Source organism: Globicephala melas, chromosome 2 (assembly GCF_963455315.2).
Source record: "Globicephala melas chromosome 2, mGloMel1.2, whole genome shotgun sequence".
In the NCBI taxonomy this organism is placed as follows: Eukaryota; Metazoa; Chordata; class Mammalia; order Artiodactyla; family Delphinidae; genus Globicephala; species Globicephala melas.
The window spans coordinates 103298229-103317022 of NC_083315.2; the positions used below are offsets into that span (position 1 = coordinate 103298229).

At 42.6% G+C, this 18794-nt stretch overlaps 2 protein-coding genes across 3 annotated transcripts; one reads left to right on the plus strand and one right to left on the minus strand.

Annotated features, from left to right (window-relative positions):
* Window positions 1-1471: 1471 nt before the first annotated feature.
* LOC132596710 (apoptotic chromatin condensation inducer in the nucleus-like) lies at window positions 1472-15624 on the minus strand. Its single transcript, XM_070045036.1, has 6 exons — window positions 15438-15624; window positions 13984-14049; window positions 11891-12002; window positions 11345-11468; window positions 2293-2521; window positions 1472-1492 (listed from the first exon to the last, which is right to left on the minus strand). Exons 1-6 carry the CDS (start codon window positions 15615-15617, stop codon window positions 1472-1474), a joined length of 732 nt encoding a protein of 243 aa, XP_069901137.1. The 5' UTR covers window positions 15618-15624.
* Window positions 15313-18669, plus strand: C2H14orf119 (chromosome 2 C14orf119 homolog). 2 transcript variants are annotated; one of them, XM_030854550.3, is made up of 2 exons: window positions 15313-17068; window positions 17498-18669. In XM_030854550.3, exon 2 carries the CDS (start codon window positions 17499-17501, stop codon window positions 17925-17927), a length of 429 nt encoding a protein of 142 aa, XP_030710410.1. In that variant the 5' UTR covers window positions 15313-17068; window position 17498; the 3' UTR covers window positions 17928-18669. The 2 variants fall into 2 exon arrangements, with proteins under 2 accessions (XP_030710410.1, XP_030710409.1); XM_030854549.3 differs by having other exon boundaries at window positions 15342-16085.
* Window positions 18670-18794: the final 125 nt, after the last annotated feature.

An 18794-nucleotide genomic window follows, 5' to 3' on the forward strand; every position in this document is an offset into this window, starting at 1 on the left:
AAAGTGGAATGGAATATTGCTTACAGAATTTCTATGCCAAAAATCATTTTATTAAAATTCTTCTTTGAGAGAACTGAGAAAAGGCTTCCTTTTGGGCAGAAAAAAGGGAGATGTTCCGAGGAAGAACTGACCTTGAGAGCCCTGAAGATGAGAACCCTGCTGCTCAGCCTCATGGAGAACTTTCATGAACCAGGGATTTGGAAATAAAAGTAGACTCTAGGGGCTTCCCTGGTGGCGCAGTGGTTGACAGTCCGCCTGCCGATGCAGGGGACGCGGCTTCGTGCCCCGGTCCAGGAAGATCCCGCATGCCGCGGAGCGGCTGGGCCCGTGAGCCATGGCCACTGAGCCTGCGCGTCCGGAGCCTGTGCTCCGCAACGGGAGAGGCCACAACAGTGAGAGGCCCGCGTACCGCAAAAAAAAAAAAAAGTAGACTCTAACAGGTTTCCCCAACCTTCTCCATTTCTATTGAACATTATCCAGACTGCACTTTCAGTTTTATAGCTAAGACAAAAGGGAAAATCATGCCTAATCCTCCGTCTCCCTCTTAGGGAAGGGGCATAATACCCTACCCGCTCAGGCTGTAACCTCTGGGTCACATGCTTTTCAGCTGGCTCAGGTTGGCTCATACGCCTCACTCGGATAGAGGTTGAGGTGGAAGTCCTCTCCTTTGGCTCAAGGACCTGAAGCTGTGGCAATGGTGGAGTTGCAACCTCCTGACCAGAAGAGGGATCTTTGGTTTCAGTGTAGCTGGTGCTGCTGTCCCTGGAGACTCCAGGGCTCAGAGACTAAAGAAATGAAACACATTAGGCAAATTATTTTATATGCCATATATTCAGTAGATCACTGAGTTTTCCAACTTAATACTTTAGATCTTTTTATTCAAAGATTTTATTTACATCTTTCCCTAGGTTTATTCCTGTTTCATTTAGTGACCTCCCTGACTTCCTAGATTACTCAACAAATTGTTTATCAACTCCCAACTAGGTGCTGGGTACTGGGATACACACATAAAAAGGCATGTCCATACCCTCAAGAAGTTTATAGTCTAGCAGAGGAAATGGGTATGGATTCAGCTTTCTTTGCAATCAAAGGGAATCAAACTGAAAAAGGACCCAACTTAGGAATCAATGAGTTGAAAGTGAGACTCCGAAATGAGAAGAAAGTAATCACTGTACTGGGGACTTAAAGGAAGCTTTTCTGCTGGAAATCATGATAGATCCTCCACGGGTTGAAAAACACTGCAGTACAGACAGAACATCAACGCACCCAGGATTCTCCCACACTTACTTTTCTGCTGTTGCTTGACGCTGAACGGGAACGGGAACGGGAACGGGAACGGGAACGGGACCTGGATTCTGATGTTGACCTGGAGCCCATCTTGGGTCTACCACGAGGGTTGGAATGAGTACCTGCCTGAGATACATCTCTCTGCTTGGATCTTGGAGGTGAATGAGACTGAGAGCCTGAGCTGTCAGGAGAGCGAGATCTTGATCTAGAACTGGAGGATGACGATGAGGAGGATCGGCTAGAGGATGAGTCAGCTGACCGTTTCAATCTGTGGCTTGGGACAAGAGTATGAGAAGCCCTCCTGTCTTCCTTCTGTTCCAAAGATTCCTCCGTGATCCCTTTGGCCAGTGTGAATTCCTCGATTTTTAGAGGGAGTGGTTGAGCTGATTTTTCTGATTCAGTTTCAAGACCCTTCTGGGTTGAGGATTCAGCTTGTGTGCTTTTCTGAACTAGAGGCAGGACACTCTCCTCTGGCACTTTCTCTACTGGAGATTCTACTTTGGTGTCTGCAGGGCTTGACAAAGGAGACAGACCTCCCACCAACTGCACAGTATGCTGAGACAGTAAGAGCTCCCTGGCCTCAGCATCTGTATTAGGAGGAGACAACTGAATAAGGACAGGAGGGGCTGGGCCTTCCATGGGTTCTATTTCTTCACTCTGGAGTTGTGTATTAGGTGGTGGAGAAGATGCTTCCTTGGTAAGTAAAGGTGGGGGAGTCTCCTCCTCACTAGCAGTTTGCTCTGGTTGTAGCACAACAGGGGCCTTCTCCAGATCTTCAGTCAATCGAGGAGGGGAAGGGGACTTGGATTTTTCCTCCAAGCTTTTTGAAGGTTTTATTTCTCTTTCTTCTTCCTCAAGGGGAGAAGCTGTTTTCATCTCTTTCTCCTGCTGATGTCTGGCCAGATGACTTCTTCTGGCCTCTTCCTGGGACCTTGTAACTCTCCCTCCTCTCTCTAACCCCTCCTGTTCCTGGGATCTTATAGTTTGGGATCTCTCATCCATTACCTCCTCAACTTTTACACTGGGCTTCTCTTCCCCCTCTTCTTCCTTAAACTGCTTCAGGACTGGTGCATCCCTAGATTTTTGTCCCTCATCATCGTCTTCCTCCTCTTCCTCCTCTTCTTCCTCTTCCTCGTCCTCTTCTTCTTCCTCTTCAGTTTTCAAATTTCGATCTGCTCTGAGCCTCAGATTTCTGGAAGGTGTTTCTTGATCCTCTTCCTCCTCAGCAGCCTGGCTACACTCAGAGAGTTTAGCTGCTCTTGCCTGAAAGAAAAAATATTCAATGGTTCCAAAGTATATTTGCTCACTATCAACAGAGGAGAAAAAGTATCTCACAAGACACACACATGACGAAGAAACTCAATGATATATGCTTTCAGCAACACAGAAAACAAATGCGACAAGAGACATGCGTGACTAGTATGGGCTCTTACAGGAATCAAAATAAGAGTGACCAAAAAGAATAAAATAATGAAACTGCTAGTACTTCATTTGTTAGCGTCAAGCTTTAAAAATAAATATAGGGCTTCCCTGATGGCGCAGTGGTTGAAAGTCCGCCTGCTGATGCAGGGGACACGAGTTCGTGCCCCGGTCCGGGAAGATCCCACATGCCGCGGAGCAGCTGGGCCCATGAGCCATGGCCGCTGAGCCTGCGCATCCGGAGCCTGTGCTCCGCAACAGGAGAGGCCACAGAGGTGAGAGGCCCGCATACCAAAAGAAAGAAAAAAAATATATATATATATATAAACTGAACATCTAGAAAGGGGGTGGGGGCGGGACTGACCTATTATCAATAAATGCGATTATTTTGATCATCTTTGGGGTATATTTAATTTTTTCCCATTGTTTCTTTTCCACAGTTGTAATTACACTATACATATGCTTTTGTATACTGTTTACTTAACACTGTATCATACAGCTTTAAGGTTTTAATTGAATAATGAATTATATCTTTTCTAATAATGTGCTACCTTAGGAATACAGACCAGCCTACTAACTTTCACAGTTATTTTTTTATTTGTTTTGTTTTTTTTGAGGTACACGGGCCTCTCACTGTTGTGGCCTCTCCTGTTGTGGAGCACAGGCTCCGGAAGTGCAGGCCCAGCGGCCATGGCTCACGGGCCCAGCTGCTCCGCGGCATGTGGGATCTTCCCGGACCGGGGCACGAACCCGTGTCCCCTGCATCGGCAGGCGGACTCTCAACCACTGCGCCACCAGGGAAGTCCCACAGTTACTTTTTTATATATTCTTTTAGAAATTCGAAGGCCAGGGACTTCCCTGGCAGTCCAGGGGTTAAGACACCACGCTTCCAAATGCAGGGGATGTGGGTGCGATCCCTTGTCAGGGAACTAAGATCCCACATGCTCACAGCATGGCTAAAAAAGAAATCCAAAGGCCAGAGCAGATATAAATTAGAAAACAAAAAACAAGAAAAATGATTATGAAGAGAAAGGAGATGACTATACAGAAAGCTAGAGAGATACCAACTCTGAAATAGTTTGAGGAAAAAGAGGAGGAGGAGGAGATATCCAAGGCATTACCCAAAGAGGTGAAGGATGCTTTCAGAGGTAACTGAGTTACCTGTCTGACTCTGGATGATCGTCTTTCTCCTTTCCTTGGTTTCTCATCATCAGATTCACCTTTCTCTTCGGAAATAGAGGCGCTTTTTCCTATCAAATGAAAAAAAACCAAGTCAGACTCATAACATGAACATTCATTCAAGACTGCTTTCTAAAATTCAATCGATCAAAGCATATGAGCGGCTCAATACATATCTATATTAATCTCTCTGACTTCTATGTGGAAGAAAAGACTATATAAAGCCCTAAGGGTCAGGGTCATGTTGATAATTCCTGCTATGCACATCTGGAATGTTTTTAATGTCACAAAGCCAATTCACATATTATAAATAATTCAAATAAATGTAAAATAACTACCAAGGGCTTCAAATTGTCTAGCACAAAGTACATTTATTTCTGTAAAATGTTTTGTCACTGAATCAAAGCCCAAGACTTCACTGTGTTCAGTGTCCATTTTTTTGGACTGCCTATTGCCACCACTAGTTTTGACCAAAACATCATGATTAATATACCAGTTTGTAAAACAATTATCTCATGATATAAGTACTTAAGAGAAATGATTTTCAGGGCTCAGGGCTTCAGAAATGGCCCCTCTCAATTATGTTTTATATATGGAGCTCAAGGTGAGATTATTTTAAAGAAAAATAAGCTCTACTATTAAAAGAAAGCTTGTGGACTTCCCTGGCAGTTCAGTGGTTAAGACTCCATGCTTACACTGCAGGGGGCACAGGTTGGTCATTCCAAATAACAACTCCACGTAAAACTGGAAAAAAATTTCACTTACGTTCCATGAAGGAAGGTAACTGTGGGTAAATCACTTAAATAATTTGGGTCTCAGTGTCTTGACTGAGAAAATGGAGGGGATGGACCGGAAGACCTCTACGTTTCCTACCAGTGTTAAAATATTACAGAGTAGCAATGCAAATATTGATGTGAACCAGTTTAGAAAACAGCCTAAATATAATTATATTTCAGATACGTACGATACAGTACAAAAGGTTTAAATGATCCATAAAAACCTGTGCTACCCGAACAGTATTTAAACTAGTGCAAATAAAGCAGATGGTGCGAGCTCTCATCCAAGGTCTTCTCTCTTATTTTATTCCAGCAATCTAAACTAAACTAGTCTCTGCTTCTGTAACTAAAAGAAGAAAAGAAACTTACAGAATGAACTAGAAGACTGCACATATTTCATAAAACTTTACTCCATGATCACTTGATTAACAGGATCTTTGAATATATACCATTTCATATCTGGGTTAGAGAATAAAGACTTGCATTACAGGTGTGTGTACAGGAACTAGGGTTAGGATATTCAGTGACAGGTCAGATTCTTCAGCAAAGATTTAAAGAGTAATCTGTAAGATATTAATAAATAATGTGGTGCCTATAATAATCAATAATTTCATAATTAAATGACCTGGAATAGGTTAAATTACAAAATGAGGAAAAGCAAAAGAAAACCTTTTCCATGAATTTCAGGAAAAGCTCCTTGGCATGTATCAAAATAAGGGAAAGAAGCTGACTTATTGTAGTTTAACAAAAAAAAAAAAGACAGAGGGTGGAGGGAGGGATGAACAGGCAGAGCAAAGAGGAGTTTTAGGGCAGTGAAAATACCCTGGTATGATACTCTAATGATGGATACATGTCATTATACATTTGTCCAAACCCACAGAATGTACAACATCAAGAATGAACCCTAAGGTAAACTATAGACTTTGGGTGATTATGATGTGTCAGTGTATGTTCACCCATTGTAAAAAATGTACCACTCTGGTGCGGGATGTTGATATTAAGAGAGGCTATGCATACGTGGGGGCAGAGGGTGTATGAGAAATCTCTGTACCTTTACAATTTTGCTGTGAACCTAAAACTGCTCTAAAAAAATAATGTCTTAAAAAAAAATCACTATCCAGATGCTCAAGAATTAAAAAAAAAAAAAAAAAAAAAAAAAGAAGAGGCTTCCCTGGTGGTGCAGTGGTTAAGAATCCATCTGCCAGGGCTTCCCTGGTGGTGCAGTGGTTGAGAGTCCGCCTGTCGATGCAGGGGACATGGGTTTGTGCCCCGGTCCGGGAAGATCCCACGTGCCGCGGAGCAGCTGGGCCTGTGAGCCATGGCCGCTGAGCCTGCGCGTCTGGAGCCTGTGCTCCGCAACGGGAGAGGCCACAACAGTGAGAGGCCTGCGTACTGCAAAAAAAAAAAAAAGAAAAAAAGAAAAAAAGAAAAAGAATCCACCTGCCAATGCAGGGAACACGGGTTCGTGCCCTGGTTGGGGAAGATCCCACATGCCGCGGAGCAACTAAGCCCGTGCGCCAAAACTACTGAGCCTGCACTCTAGAGCCTGCAAGCTACAACTACTGAGCCCGTTTGCCTGGAGCCCGTGCTCCGCAACAAGAGAAGCCACCGCAATGAGGAGCACGCGCACCACAACGATGAGTAGCCCCCGCTCGCCGCAACTAGAGAAAGCTCGTGCGCCACAACTAGAGAAAGCCCGCATGCAGCAACAAAGACCCAACGCAGCCAAAAATAAATAAAATAAATTAAAAGATAAAAATAAAAAGAAGAAGAAAAAGTTACCCAGGTTGGAGGGAAGGTAAAGATTTGAAAATTGCAGATATCTTAAGCTTATAAATAGGCAAAGACTGGAAAATTATATAGCAAACTATTATTTTTGTTTGTGGGACTTCTGATGACTTAAAAACCTGTTTAAAGGGCCTATATGGGAAAAGAATCTAAAAAAGAGTGGATATATATGTATAAGCGATTCACTTTACAGTATACCTGAAACTAACGCAACATTGTAAATCAACTATATGCCAATAAAAATTTTTAAAAATTAGGGAATTCCCTTGTGGTCTATTGGTAAGGACTCGGTGCTTTCACTGCCGGGGCCCGGGTTCGATCCCTGGTAGGGGAACTAAGATCCCACGAGCTGCACAGCGCAGCCAAATAAAACAAACGAAAACCTGTTTTTTCCTGTTTTTCCAAAAATTTTCTAATGAATACACACTACTTTTTGTAATAAGAAAACAAACATTTTTAAAACAATAAAATCCTATACCCTGGAGGGAAAACCTACAGGAGAGATTTTCTGATACGCCTCAAATACTACGAACAGTTAAAATTCACAGGCCTAGCCAACCCAAGTACTTGCTTTTACCACTGCAAGTTCTATATAAGAAACATTCTCTTTGTTGTTTATTTTCAACTTAAAAGCAAGTGTTACAAGCACATATACCAAAGATGCTTTGCAGTGAATAACAAAGCACATATATGCTCTGAATAAATAAATGTGATTTTAAGGGGGGAAAAAAGGCACGTACAAAGTTTACCAGAGATAAATGTGCTAAACAGATCAAATAAGAGTTCTGGAGCTGTGATTTTAAAATTAGGTATGCACAAGCAAATAGCCTTTATCTCCATCAATTATAAACTGTATGCTATTCTATTAGATCATAATGTTATTTTGATACTGTAAAACTGCAATGACAGGATTCTAGATGATCCCTCCTCTAGAAGCACTTGCCTAATAAGTCATCAAAGAGGTGTGGGAAAAATGGGAAGGGCTGGTCAGAAAGTTCTGGACATCACTGTTTTGCAAAGAAAATGACAACTGGAGGGGAACCTCAGACATGAAAACAAGAGCCTAGTAAGCAATACAAAATATAAGAAAGAGATGAGGAATTTCTTCCAGCTCCTTGTAAGGAGCTGATGTGATGCAGACAAGGTTCTGGGAAAGGTGCCATCTTCTATTATGTGAACATGGCCACACGAGTGTCTTCAGCCAGATGTTAATAATGTGTGCAGAAACTGAGCACCTTTAGCAAAGAGTGGTACGAATACTGGTAACAGGTTAATAAATGTATTTCAGGAGTTAAAAAGCAAGCCAGGGTGAATGTAAGATTTCTAAGATTCCAAAGCCAGAAGCCTTCAGGAGAGCAAAGGCAGTATAGAATGTATTAAAGTGAAGAATGGGGCCTTCCCTGGTGGTCCAGTGGTTAAGACTCTGTGCTCCCCCAACGTAGGGAGCACAGGTTCGATCCCTGATCAGAGGATCCCGGATGCCGCACAGCTTGGCAAAAAACCCCACAAAAAACCAAACAAAAAAAACAGACTGAAGAATGTTTAAGGGTCATATAGGAAGGTAGTTTCTTCATCTTGGAAAACAAATCCCTGGGCAGGATTTGCAGGATCCAGGTTAGGTAGCTACAGAGATCAGAGCAAAGCCTGTGGCCAGAGGGTATCCTTGGGTATGAAAAAGCAGCAGAAATTAAGAGAATGGAGACCTGGCAATGATGCCAACCCTAAATATGACTCATGTTAGCTGTATAAGTAACTTACCTAACATTTCTTTATAATCTCAGCATCCAGATTTAACACGAGAACAGGAATGAGGGCTAAATGCTCTGTAAGCCAAAGGCTGGCTAAGATCCCCTGGGGCTATACCTTTGTTAATCAATCTGTATTCTGAATATCCATTTTTAAATGTTTTTGTATTTTTCCTCCTAATTTTCCTAGAGTGGGCTCTTTTTGGAAAAATTAACTGAAGATAATAAGGACTGTTGTATACCCAGTCATGATCTAGGAGGCAACTTCTGACTATGGAGGGTGAATACTGACTCCCAACATCTTAGAAAAATCTGAAGAAAGTGATGGAAAGATATGAAGTCAAGAAGGAGAGCCAGGCAGGATTTTATAAACCAATTTTTCCTTCCTATTTGGGATTGTGACTACAGCACATTAATGCAAGGTTGCTGGCATATAATAAGCCAAGGATCTTGATTAACTATAATGCTGAAAAACTATTCTTTCATTTAGTCATTCATAAACTGAGCTGATCAACAGAACTACCAGGGGACTTTTTAAAAATGTAAGGTCTCAGGACTTACATTCTTTGAGATTCTTGGGGCAGGGCCCAGGAATTCATATTCTTAAAAAAAATAATATTCAGGGGCTTCCCTGGTGGCGCAGTGGTTAAGAATCCACCTGCCAATGCAGGGGACACGGGTTCGAGCCCTGGTCTGGGAAGATCCCACATGCCGCAGAGCAACTAAGCCCACGCGCCACAACTACTGAGCCTGTGCTCTAGAGCCCGCAAGACACAACTATTGAAGCCCACGCGCCTAGAGCCCGTGCTCCACAAGAGAAGTCACCGCAACGAGAAGCCTGCGCACTGCAACGGAGAGTAGCCCCCGCTCGCTGCAACTAGAGAAAGCCTGCGCACTGCAACGGAGAGTAGCCCCCGCTCGCTGCAACTAGAGAAAGCCTGCGTGCAGCGAGGACCCAATGCAGCCAAAATAAATAAATAAATTTATTAAAAAAAAAAAATCCTCAGGTACCACTACTGATTACCAAAATATGTTACTAGGAACCTTAATCAAAACCTTACTAAATAAGGAACCCCAAACATCCAAAGCTAACAAATAAGCTGGAAGCCTAATAGTTTACGAGCCTACGGCAGACTGACGCTGTACACCTGAAAAAAATCTAATTTCTGGGTAAACTCCAGGCATTACTACCGATCCAACCAAGCACTGCTAGAACTCCAAACTACCACTCCATTTAGGACCTTGACCAAATTTTATGCCACATCTGTTATGAAATTCACATTCTAACCAAGATCAGAGGTAGGAAAGTTTATGGATAGAGTATACCGAAGAGGACACACAGCAATTGTTTGTTGTATTCTACAATTTACTACATTCATTTCTTACTTTTTTTTCACCTCTTTCCTTTCACCTGTTTTTTTTCCCCTCCTCCAACAATTACAGCCATAGGCATAGTCCTGCTGAAGACACAAAGCACTTAAGAGACTACTGGCCACCTTCCTCACTCTAAATCTTTACTTGCTTTTGAAACCTTGTATTTATTTCAGGACATTCCTCATTTTCACTTCAAGTTACATTTAGAACAGAAAGAGGCTCTCTCTTTTTCAAGAGTTCCTTATCAAATCATATTGCTATCAAGAATTTTCAATGGTTCCCCCATTACCTTTAAAATTAAATACCACCTTCCTTCCTACCTCTGTGCCTTTGTTCCTTCCTAAAAATACCCTCTTGTCTTCTCTGTGCCAACTCAAATCCTACGTATTTCTAAGGCTCACTCAAATCCTACACCTCCTTCATGAGGCTCTCTCTAATCTCTCTAATCCTCAGAGAATTTTTTACTCTTTGGAATTCCAGTGGTACGTGTGTCCGTACTACTTGTATGTCACCTAAAACATACCATCTTCCATTGTTAGTTTTATGTGCAGTTGTCTTCTCTCTCCCTAATAGATTTTACAATGTGCTGACTCCCCACACACTCTAGCATAGAGACACGTATACAGCAGGAATTCTATACGTAATTTTTTGGCTTATTTTTATTTAAGAAGCAATGCTGACAACTAATTTATAAAAGAGTTTTCCCCTTCCACATGGCTTTACAATTAGGGAAAAAAAGAGTGCTAAGAGCAAAATGAATCAATTGGTGGTTTGCTGTTTTTATTTTGAAGAGAAAAGAGATCTCTAAAAGAAATTATTTCTCTCCCATCATTAAATATCTCCTAAAAATCTGCTTTCCGGAAAGAGTTCCATATTAACCAGAAGAGCTAGCAACTTCTATACATTCTAGAAGTATTAAATATGGAATGATCACCTTCTCCATGACCACTAACATTAACAATCATTCAAAATACTTGTTAATTTACACACTGGTTTACTTTATCTACCTACTATTCACATGTCTTATACGCATGTTCCCCTAAAGGCACACTGTTTTGACAGGTAGTTCCTAGAAGACAAAGGCTGCATTTACAGACTTCTGCTTGAGATACTATGCAAAAGTGGGTGCTTAACATTTTTTAAATGTGAAAAAATTAATCTTACCTGAACCAATTCCACACACTGGGTTTGAGCTCCCCGTAATATGCTCAAATAATACTCTGCACTGCCTCTCATAGTACACAGCGTAACTCCAGTTAATTATGTAATAATTTGTTTAATGTCCATCTTCTCACTAGACTGTATGTTTCATTATGACAGAGACTTGTCTTTTTCTCTACTATATTCCTGGTGCCTAGCACAAGCCTGGCATACAACAGGCAAGTTTTTACTTGTAAAAACTTGTTGAATGAATTAATAAACTGCAGATGCCCATTTGGGGGGATGACTGGATGTGTAACACACAATATATACAATTGGTGAAGAGATGAAAAAGAGTTTTGACTGTTGCTAAATTCAGAGGCAGAGGAAGTTAGAGAGGTATACAGATGAGAAGAAAAATCAGACTGCCTCATAAAATACTGAGAGGTCAACACAACATAGAGGTGAACGCAGACTTCAAAAAGGACATAATTTCCATGAAAAACAGATGTCAAATAACACTGTCACAGAATTGCCCTGGGACTTTAATGGACGCTTAGCGTGAAAGGAGGTGTAACTACCTCCCCCCACCAACTACGCAGGATTGACAAAACAGCGCAGTGGGGAGGGAGATACGTACTGGGTGAATGTCTGCTGAGCTCCAGCTCTGGTCTCTCCAGGCTGCTCTGAAAGTCAGGAGGCAGCAGGGAAGCCACTCCCTCGGGATGGATCATCTCGTCCTCCGACTCAGCTGAAGCTTCTGCAAAGTACAGATTGGGTCGGGGCAGGGAGGGAGTGAAGGGCTCAGCATGTGGGAATATGTAGAGGAGTGAAGGAGGTCAGGCAAAGTCACGGATACAGAGTATATACTAAAAAGAGCACTGTCCATAGAGAAAAACTCCCTAAGATAAGGCTCTTGTTCATCTAAAGGGTAGCTTAATTTACTTATAACTCTTCCTGTTGGCAGGAATGCTCTTCTAGTCAAGACAGTCAAATTAAGTGTCTTCTTCCCTGACAAAAGGTAAATAGTAACTCACTTGGCTCCATAAACTACCAAAGCAAATAACTGGCAGTCTCAGCCTGACTTATATTCCTGAAACTGCCTAGTGAAACAGGCCCATCTACTCAGTGAAAGGAATAAGCAGGAAGAACTCCTTGTAAGAAGTGACAGTCTGGGCTTACCTTCAAGTTCTGCAGCTTCTCGAGCTTCACGTTCCAGACGCTGCCTAAGCAGCTCCTGCTGCTTTTCCAGATACTGCTTTATGAAACTGTTCTGGCTCATTTCCTCGCCAATCTGTGTAGAAGACATGGAAAAAGATAGTCTAGGAAAACAAACCAGGAAAACGCAAGGTACAAAATTCCATGGAAAGATACGGAAAATGTTGGAGGGCCCTTTTCTAAGCTACTCCTAAGTTGAGGACCAAAATATATAGCCCTACGATTCACAAAAGATGGCAAAGAGGAACTGCACACATAATTTTTTTTTTTTTTTTGCACACATAATTTTTTATTTTAAATATTCAGTTCCCAGCCAAAGAATGATACACAAATAATTCAAAAAAATAAAAATTCCTATAAAATTATGCCTTTTAGTCTAAATTTTTAGATAATCTAAATTATATAAAGATAATCTAAATTTTCCTTTTAATAATATCAAAAACTGAAGGAAAAAAAATACTAGTTCATACTAATTCATCTTTTGTTCACACAAAAGATCAACCTCCACCTATCCAGGAAACATTTTGTTAAACATCTCCAAAATTCAACTACTAGACTTAAAAGCCTGAAAGCAAGAGACTAAGAAAAGGGATTCAGCATTTAGACAGAGTTCTAACTCCATTTTCTTTGGGTGAGAAGAAATCTTTGGTAACAATTTTTAAAATCCAGGAGCTTAATCCCTTTTCCCATTTTTTTCTGCAACACAGACTCCCATGTCACTATTCTGCCCTTCAGCTTTCTCATCACAAGTCCTCTTCCCGAGAAGCTTCTTGCTTAACAAGTCCTATTAGAACTCCAGAAAAAGGAAAAAAATCTGAATAAATACTTTCTATGTCATTAGTCATCTTTCCTAAGCGTGGTAAATGTTTTTTTTCCCCCCTAAAATAGAGATGAGTCTCTTGGTAGTCAGTGGACATTGATGAAGCGTGGGTTGCAAGTATTAGAGAACGTATGTATTTGTTGCAAAAAACCTATGTTAATAAAAGCAAAACTTCAAAGTTGCAAATGTAATCGGCAAAAGGAATAGAATGGTAAAGTGATTAACTTACGCAGTTTCTTATGCTTGTTAAAATACTTAACCTCTGTAAGCTAGTTAGATTATACTTTCAGCTTCATGAGCTAATAACAAGGGAGTAGGAAAGCTCTCTTGTTTTTCCACTGTATCTTGGGACTTCATCTAGTATTGGAGCTGCACACCACTGCACTAACAAAGACCTGGATTTTTCCTTTAAGTGCATGACACAATATGAGGGGATGTTAAAAGCTGAAAAGAATCTTAGGAGACCACACAGCCTAAGACTTTTTTTTTGAAACTGGGAATGATTTCTTCCAAAGAAATCTTATGCAGAAACTCAATATTCAAAGCAGACAGAAGTAGATCTAATCTAGTTTATGAGAGGAATGTGAACCCCTGCTCATTTGGGAAGAAATTTTCTCTAGGAAGTCTCCAAAAGCAGCTCCACAAGATCCCAACAGAGTAGTTATAAAACTATGGATCCAGTCCAACTCTTTCTCATCTTACACACAGGGAAACTGAGGAAGCCAAGGCCTCCAAAGGTTAAGTTTCTTGCCCAAAGTAACAGCAATTAATGACGTTTAGGAGTAACTGCACGGTTAATATTAAAACTAGCAATGGTGGATGATTTCCAAAGGACTGAATTCTTGGAAAATCTATGTCAACACAAGAATTCTTCTTGATCAGCAAGTATTTTCCTATACTGCCCTGTTGATTGTCTACTCATATCTACATTCAAAGACATCAACTACTTTTTCCAAATTGATGTCAAACAAATGCCTTCAGATCCTTGTACTCCACTTAATCAACTAGAGCCACATCTTTCTGAACACACCGTTTCAAGAATCAGAAATTAACTAACAGCTCTTCTGATTCGTGAATTCTTTATTAGAATTCAACTGTCCTAGTATGAAAACATTTTCAACCCAGGGAACTGAGGAAAATACTGGTGAGAAATCAAGCATCAAATATACAACATCATGTCCTTCCATGTCTCCGTGCATCCAAAGAGCCCCCCCTTCTACTGAACCTTCTTTCTTACCTGGGAATTTGGCTGGAATGCAGCATGGGGTGTTGAGTGTTTCTGTAAATTTTCTAGCATTAGAGCCTGGTACAGAGAAGGGCAAAAGTCAGAAACCAGGAGGAAAAAAACCCTCCCCCAATCTCTTCATCAAAGGCAATGACTAACCGTACACACTTAAACTGTACTCCTCTTCCAGGGACCTAAAAGCCCTTTACTAATTCCGTCCTCATTCGTCTTCAGAAGACCCTTAAAGGTAGCCATGGTTACTGCTCCCAAATGTACAGATGTAAAATGCAGGCATATTGGGAAAATGTGGCTATGCAATAAAATCAGTGACAGTGACAGAACCAGTACTACAATCCCTATTATCTTCTGCACTTCTGAGTAGTGTCCCTTCTAAATCTGGCCCTTCACTTCAAATATTCAAACCAGGTTCAAATACATGAAACCAACATGGTTTTGGCCTGACTGAATTCCTTGGTCAGTTACCCAGGACTAGATCTACTTGAGTGAACTTGTATCGTTTCCAAAAGAGTGGCACCTAGATTTACCAAATTTATAAAAATTTCAGAGGAGGCTACAGAACAAAATGACCACAGACTCTATAAACTGTGTCCTGATCCAATCCCTCCACACACGGAACTGTCAGCTTCAATGTAAGCAACGGTTTGCCAACTTAACCCTTGAGCCAACCCAGCCCGAATCTGTTACTCTTCACGTATCCTAACTTACCCTAGTTAAAACCAAGAAATCCACACCTTCCCTCCGCTTACACCAAACCTATACACACCAATCCATCCATCTACCTCTTGACAATCCCACCCTAATCTACTCAAACCGATTCAAAACCCCAACACATACCAGCCCGCCTCACCTCTCTCATCAATAATCACCAAACTCTTATCCACCCGAATTGCTTCTGGACGCCCTATAAATTATACAGCCCTCCCTAACCAAGTCCCTTCAGATCAAGGTTTCTCTTCATCTCACCTCCTAATCTAATCAAGCAGACATTTTTGCCCTACCCCAATTCTATTCTTTGCGATACCGATACCAACCCCTCATCCCCTCTGCCCAACTAAACACCTAACTCCGACCTAGCCCATCTCGCCCCCCTCAGGCCAGCAACGCCGGTGGTTGTAGTGGGATTTAACTCCTTCTGCAGCGCATGCGCCGAAACCACAGACACAAACAAGGAGGGGGTGGGGGAGGAGGAAGGAGCTTAAGACACTCCGGGAGAGTAGCGCGCACCCTCCCATTTTGGGATCGCGCCGCTACCGTTAAGGCGGGAACCAGCGCTATTTCCACTCCAGCGCGAGCCTCCCCAACCACCGTGCGCGCGGATCCGGAGGCTGGCGCTGGCGGCCTGAGCGAGCTCGCGCCGAGCTCGGACACTGCGCCTGCGCCGCGGCAGAGACTCGGCTCTACCGGGTCAGCTCCCCTCCGACACCCCGGCAACGCCGTCTACTCACCCCTTTGAGCCGCTTGACCAGGGCACTCTTCTGCCCGCTCTTGGCTAGGCCTCGCTGCTCCAGTGCGGCCTTCAGGTCGGTCACCCGCAGCGCCTGAAGAGGCTTCCCGTCCAGAGTCACCTCCTCCAGCTCCGCCATCTTGCGTGAGGTACTCGGGTCCGTCCCGACGGCTTCGGGCATCTTCGGTAATTTCCGCCAACGCCCTTCGAACGTACCGAGTTGGCCCCGCCCACTTCCATAGTCAACCCCTCGATTACCACTCAGAACTCCCCGGGTTCCTCCGGAAATTCTCGGGTGTTTCCGTCTCCACATCGGCACCAATTGGTTCTTTCCATCCTCCTAGTCGCTCCCCCTCCCTCATCCTGCTTTCAGAGCTCGGTTCTCTTCGTCTTACCGAGGCTTTGAATCGAATCTGTTCGGAAGCTCTCGACTCTGGCATAACCATAATCGGAATTATTCGGCTATCTCCGGACCTAAGGCTGAGACGCTGTGGCGCTTGGGTGTTTGGGGCTGGTCCGGGACCGGAAGTGCGTGGGCTTCCCGGCTGGCCCTCCTTAGGGTTTTTAGGAAACCTGGAAGCGGCGGCGATAGTTGAAGTCTAAACACTCTTGTGACGGTCTCCGGGTGCCCTGTGAGAGGAAAGGGGAGGTAAGCGGGGTAGAAGTACCTCCCTGGGCCGGGTCAGACTCGGTGTTTACGGGCTGCCCTTAGTAGGGCAAGCCTCCCGCTCCCCTACGGAAACAGCTGCCGCCTCCCATCCTCCGAATCCCCGCCACTCCCATCTAAGGCTACGTTGCTCTTTGGGACCACGGAATGCCAGGCTCCGTGGCCTCCAAAGTGGCAAGCGGCAGCACCGTGTCTTTCGACCCAGCCTGTGAACTAATTCGTGATAATTGAACTTGAGCTTGCCGTGGAAGCCATGTCGCGAGACTCGGGAAAAGTTAGCCCTTTCTTCGAGTAAGAGAATAAAATTCCTTTAGGAGGAATTGCTTCTTGTAGGGCCACTGTGAAAAGGCAACTTCGGCTGGACCGTTTTGGTACAGAACTGATGTTAATTGCTTCGGGGTTCCTTTGTCACTACAAACACTCCAACTTAGAGCAGAAGAAACACAAACAGTAAAATAGGTCGTAAACAAGTAGTTTGTTTTCCTTGTTAGAGATTCAAACTGTGGGATTTGAAAACTATTCAAGTTGGCTGACCTTCCAGTTGCATTAGTGATGCGAATCAATGGCAAGTCATCAATAGGTATTATATTAAACATGAAGGAAAATTGTTCAGACATGAATTGTCACACAGCTACAACAGTATAACAGTTGTTAGATCCCTAAGCCAACAAACCAATCAGACTGTTTTTTCAGTACTGAATAAACACTTGGCTTCTTCTGTTTTTCTTACTTTGTTATCTTATTTTGGACAAGGCGCCTTCACTAACTCTGCTCTTTAATTTTTCCTGGTGCTTTACAGGAAATATAAGAAAATAATGGAGTTATGAAGTTCTTGGCATATTTCAGAGGCTACATGCACATTGCGGAGAAGGCTCTTTCGTCATATATGATGTTTTCCCTTTCTTTTTTTTCCTTCTGTTGATAGCTCTGGAATGATTAGCATCTAGGCCCTGACCAGCTGCTTGGTAAATTAAAAAATGTGTACCTTTTTTTCATTTTAGGGAAGATGTGTTGGACCAATATTAATCGTTGGTTTTTTTTCTTTACTGAATCTGGAACATAGAATTAGGTGGTAAAGAATGAACAAGGAATACTTTGGTTATTTTTGGATTGTTTATAAGAATGATGGAGGGAGGCAGTGGTTGGGAAGGGTAATGGGTTTGAAAACGAGAGAGGAAGGTTGGCAAATAATGAAATTAGGTTATTCTTGAGTACCTTGTCTAAGTTGGATAATAACCTAAATAAAGGACCCTGTTGTTTTTCTGTAAACCAAATTGGTGAAAAGTAATTTTCTTTGTAGACATTGATGGAGTGTGATAAGATTCTGTGTTGTTGGGAAGCTGTATTTTGGTTGCTCTATCCAGAGAGTATATAACAGTGCTCTTATGTTTCAGGATGCCACTGGGATCATCTTCCTCTTCGATGCCGCTACCCTTCCCTTCTCCCTTACCCTCGGTACCAGACAATATTTCTAACTCTTCCCCTCCCCCAATGTCTTACATCACTTCCCAGGAGATGAAGTGTATTCTTCACTGGTTTGCCAGCTGGTCAGGTCCTCAGCGTGAACGTTTCCTACAGGACCTGGTAGCTAAGGCAGTACCGGGAAAATTGCAGCCACTGCTGGAAAGTCTGGAGCAGCTTAGCGTGTCTGGAGCAAACCGACCACCTTGTATCTTTGAGTGCCAGCTACGTCTTTGGGATCAGTGGTTTCGAGGTTGGGCTGAGCAGGAGCGCAATGAATTTGTCAGGCAGCTGGAGATCAGTGAGCCAGACTTCGTGGCAAAGTTTTACCAAGCAGTGGCTGCTACCGCTGGTAAAGACTGATAGGCATTAAAATCAAAGAAGATAACCAGAGCTAATGGAGCCGAGGCCACAACTTTACCATGAGAACTTCAAATGTATCACTTAAAGGCCTGGGGATGGTGTCCCGATCAGCTGACTGAACTTGCTGACCAATACAAGCCTGGTGATTTCAACAGCCGATCAACTGGATTCCTAGTGTAAATGTTTTCCATCTAAGCAAATCCAGATCAGCAATCTGTCTCCTAGCTTACTTGCTTCCAAGAGATGTCAAACCCTCAAGAATTTAAAGGCTGCTTTTACAACTATAACCGAAAGGAATCTACACATTATAACTCAAGCCTACTGCCGGCCCATAGGGGTATAAAATAGAGCCCTTCTACTCCAGAAACAAGAGAGAAGGACAATAAAAGGTCATGTTCTTATAATTTAGCTGGATTCAGATGGCTGCTTTCACCACTGTTACCAAATTCTGGCATAATTATGTGATATCCCAACTACTAGCTTTCCTAGTGATGATTTAGTAAACTTATGGAAAAATCAGGAGGTGGAGATAATTAGCTACTCCTTCCTCCACACTGATGTTGGTATGAATCCAAGTAGCAATGATTTTTTTCTAAAGTATATATGACATCCTTGGAGCTGGTAGCAGATGTTCCTATTCTATAAGTTTGCTTTACAACAATATGAAAACAAGTGACATTCTTTACAGGTTGAAGGGTTTATTTTTTGTATCAAAATAAAGAACAGATTTTCAGAACCGTAAGTCTTTACCTTTTTTTCATTGCAAGGCTAGTGTAATGTTGATATACACAGAAGGAGGCATTCTGAGAAAAGTAGAACTTAAGTATAGACAATAGATCGACTTTCCATCCAGTTTCTCCTAAGAAA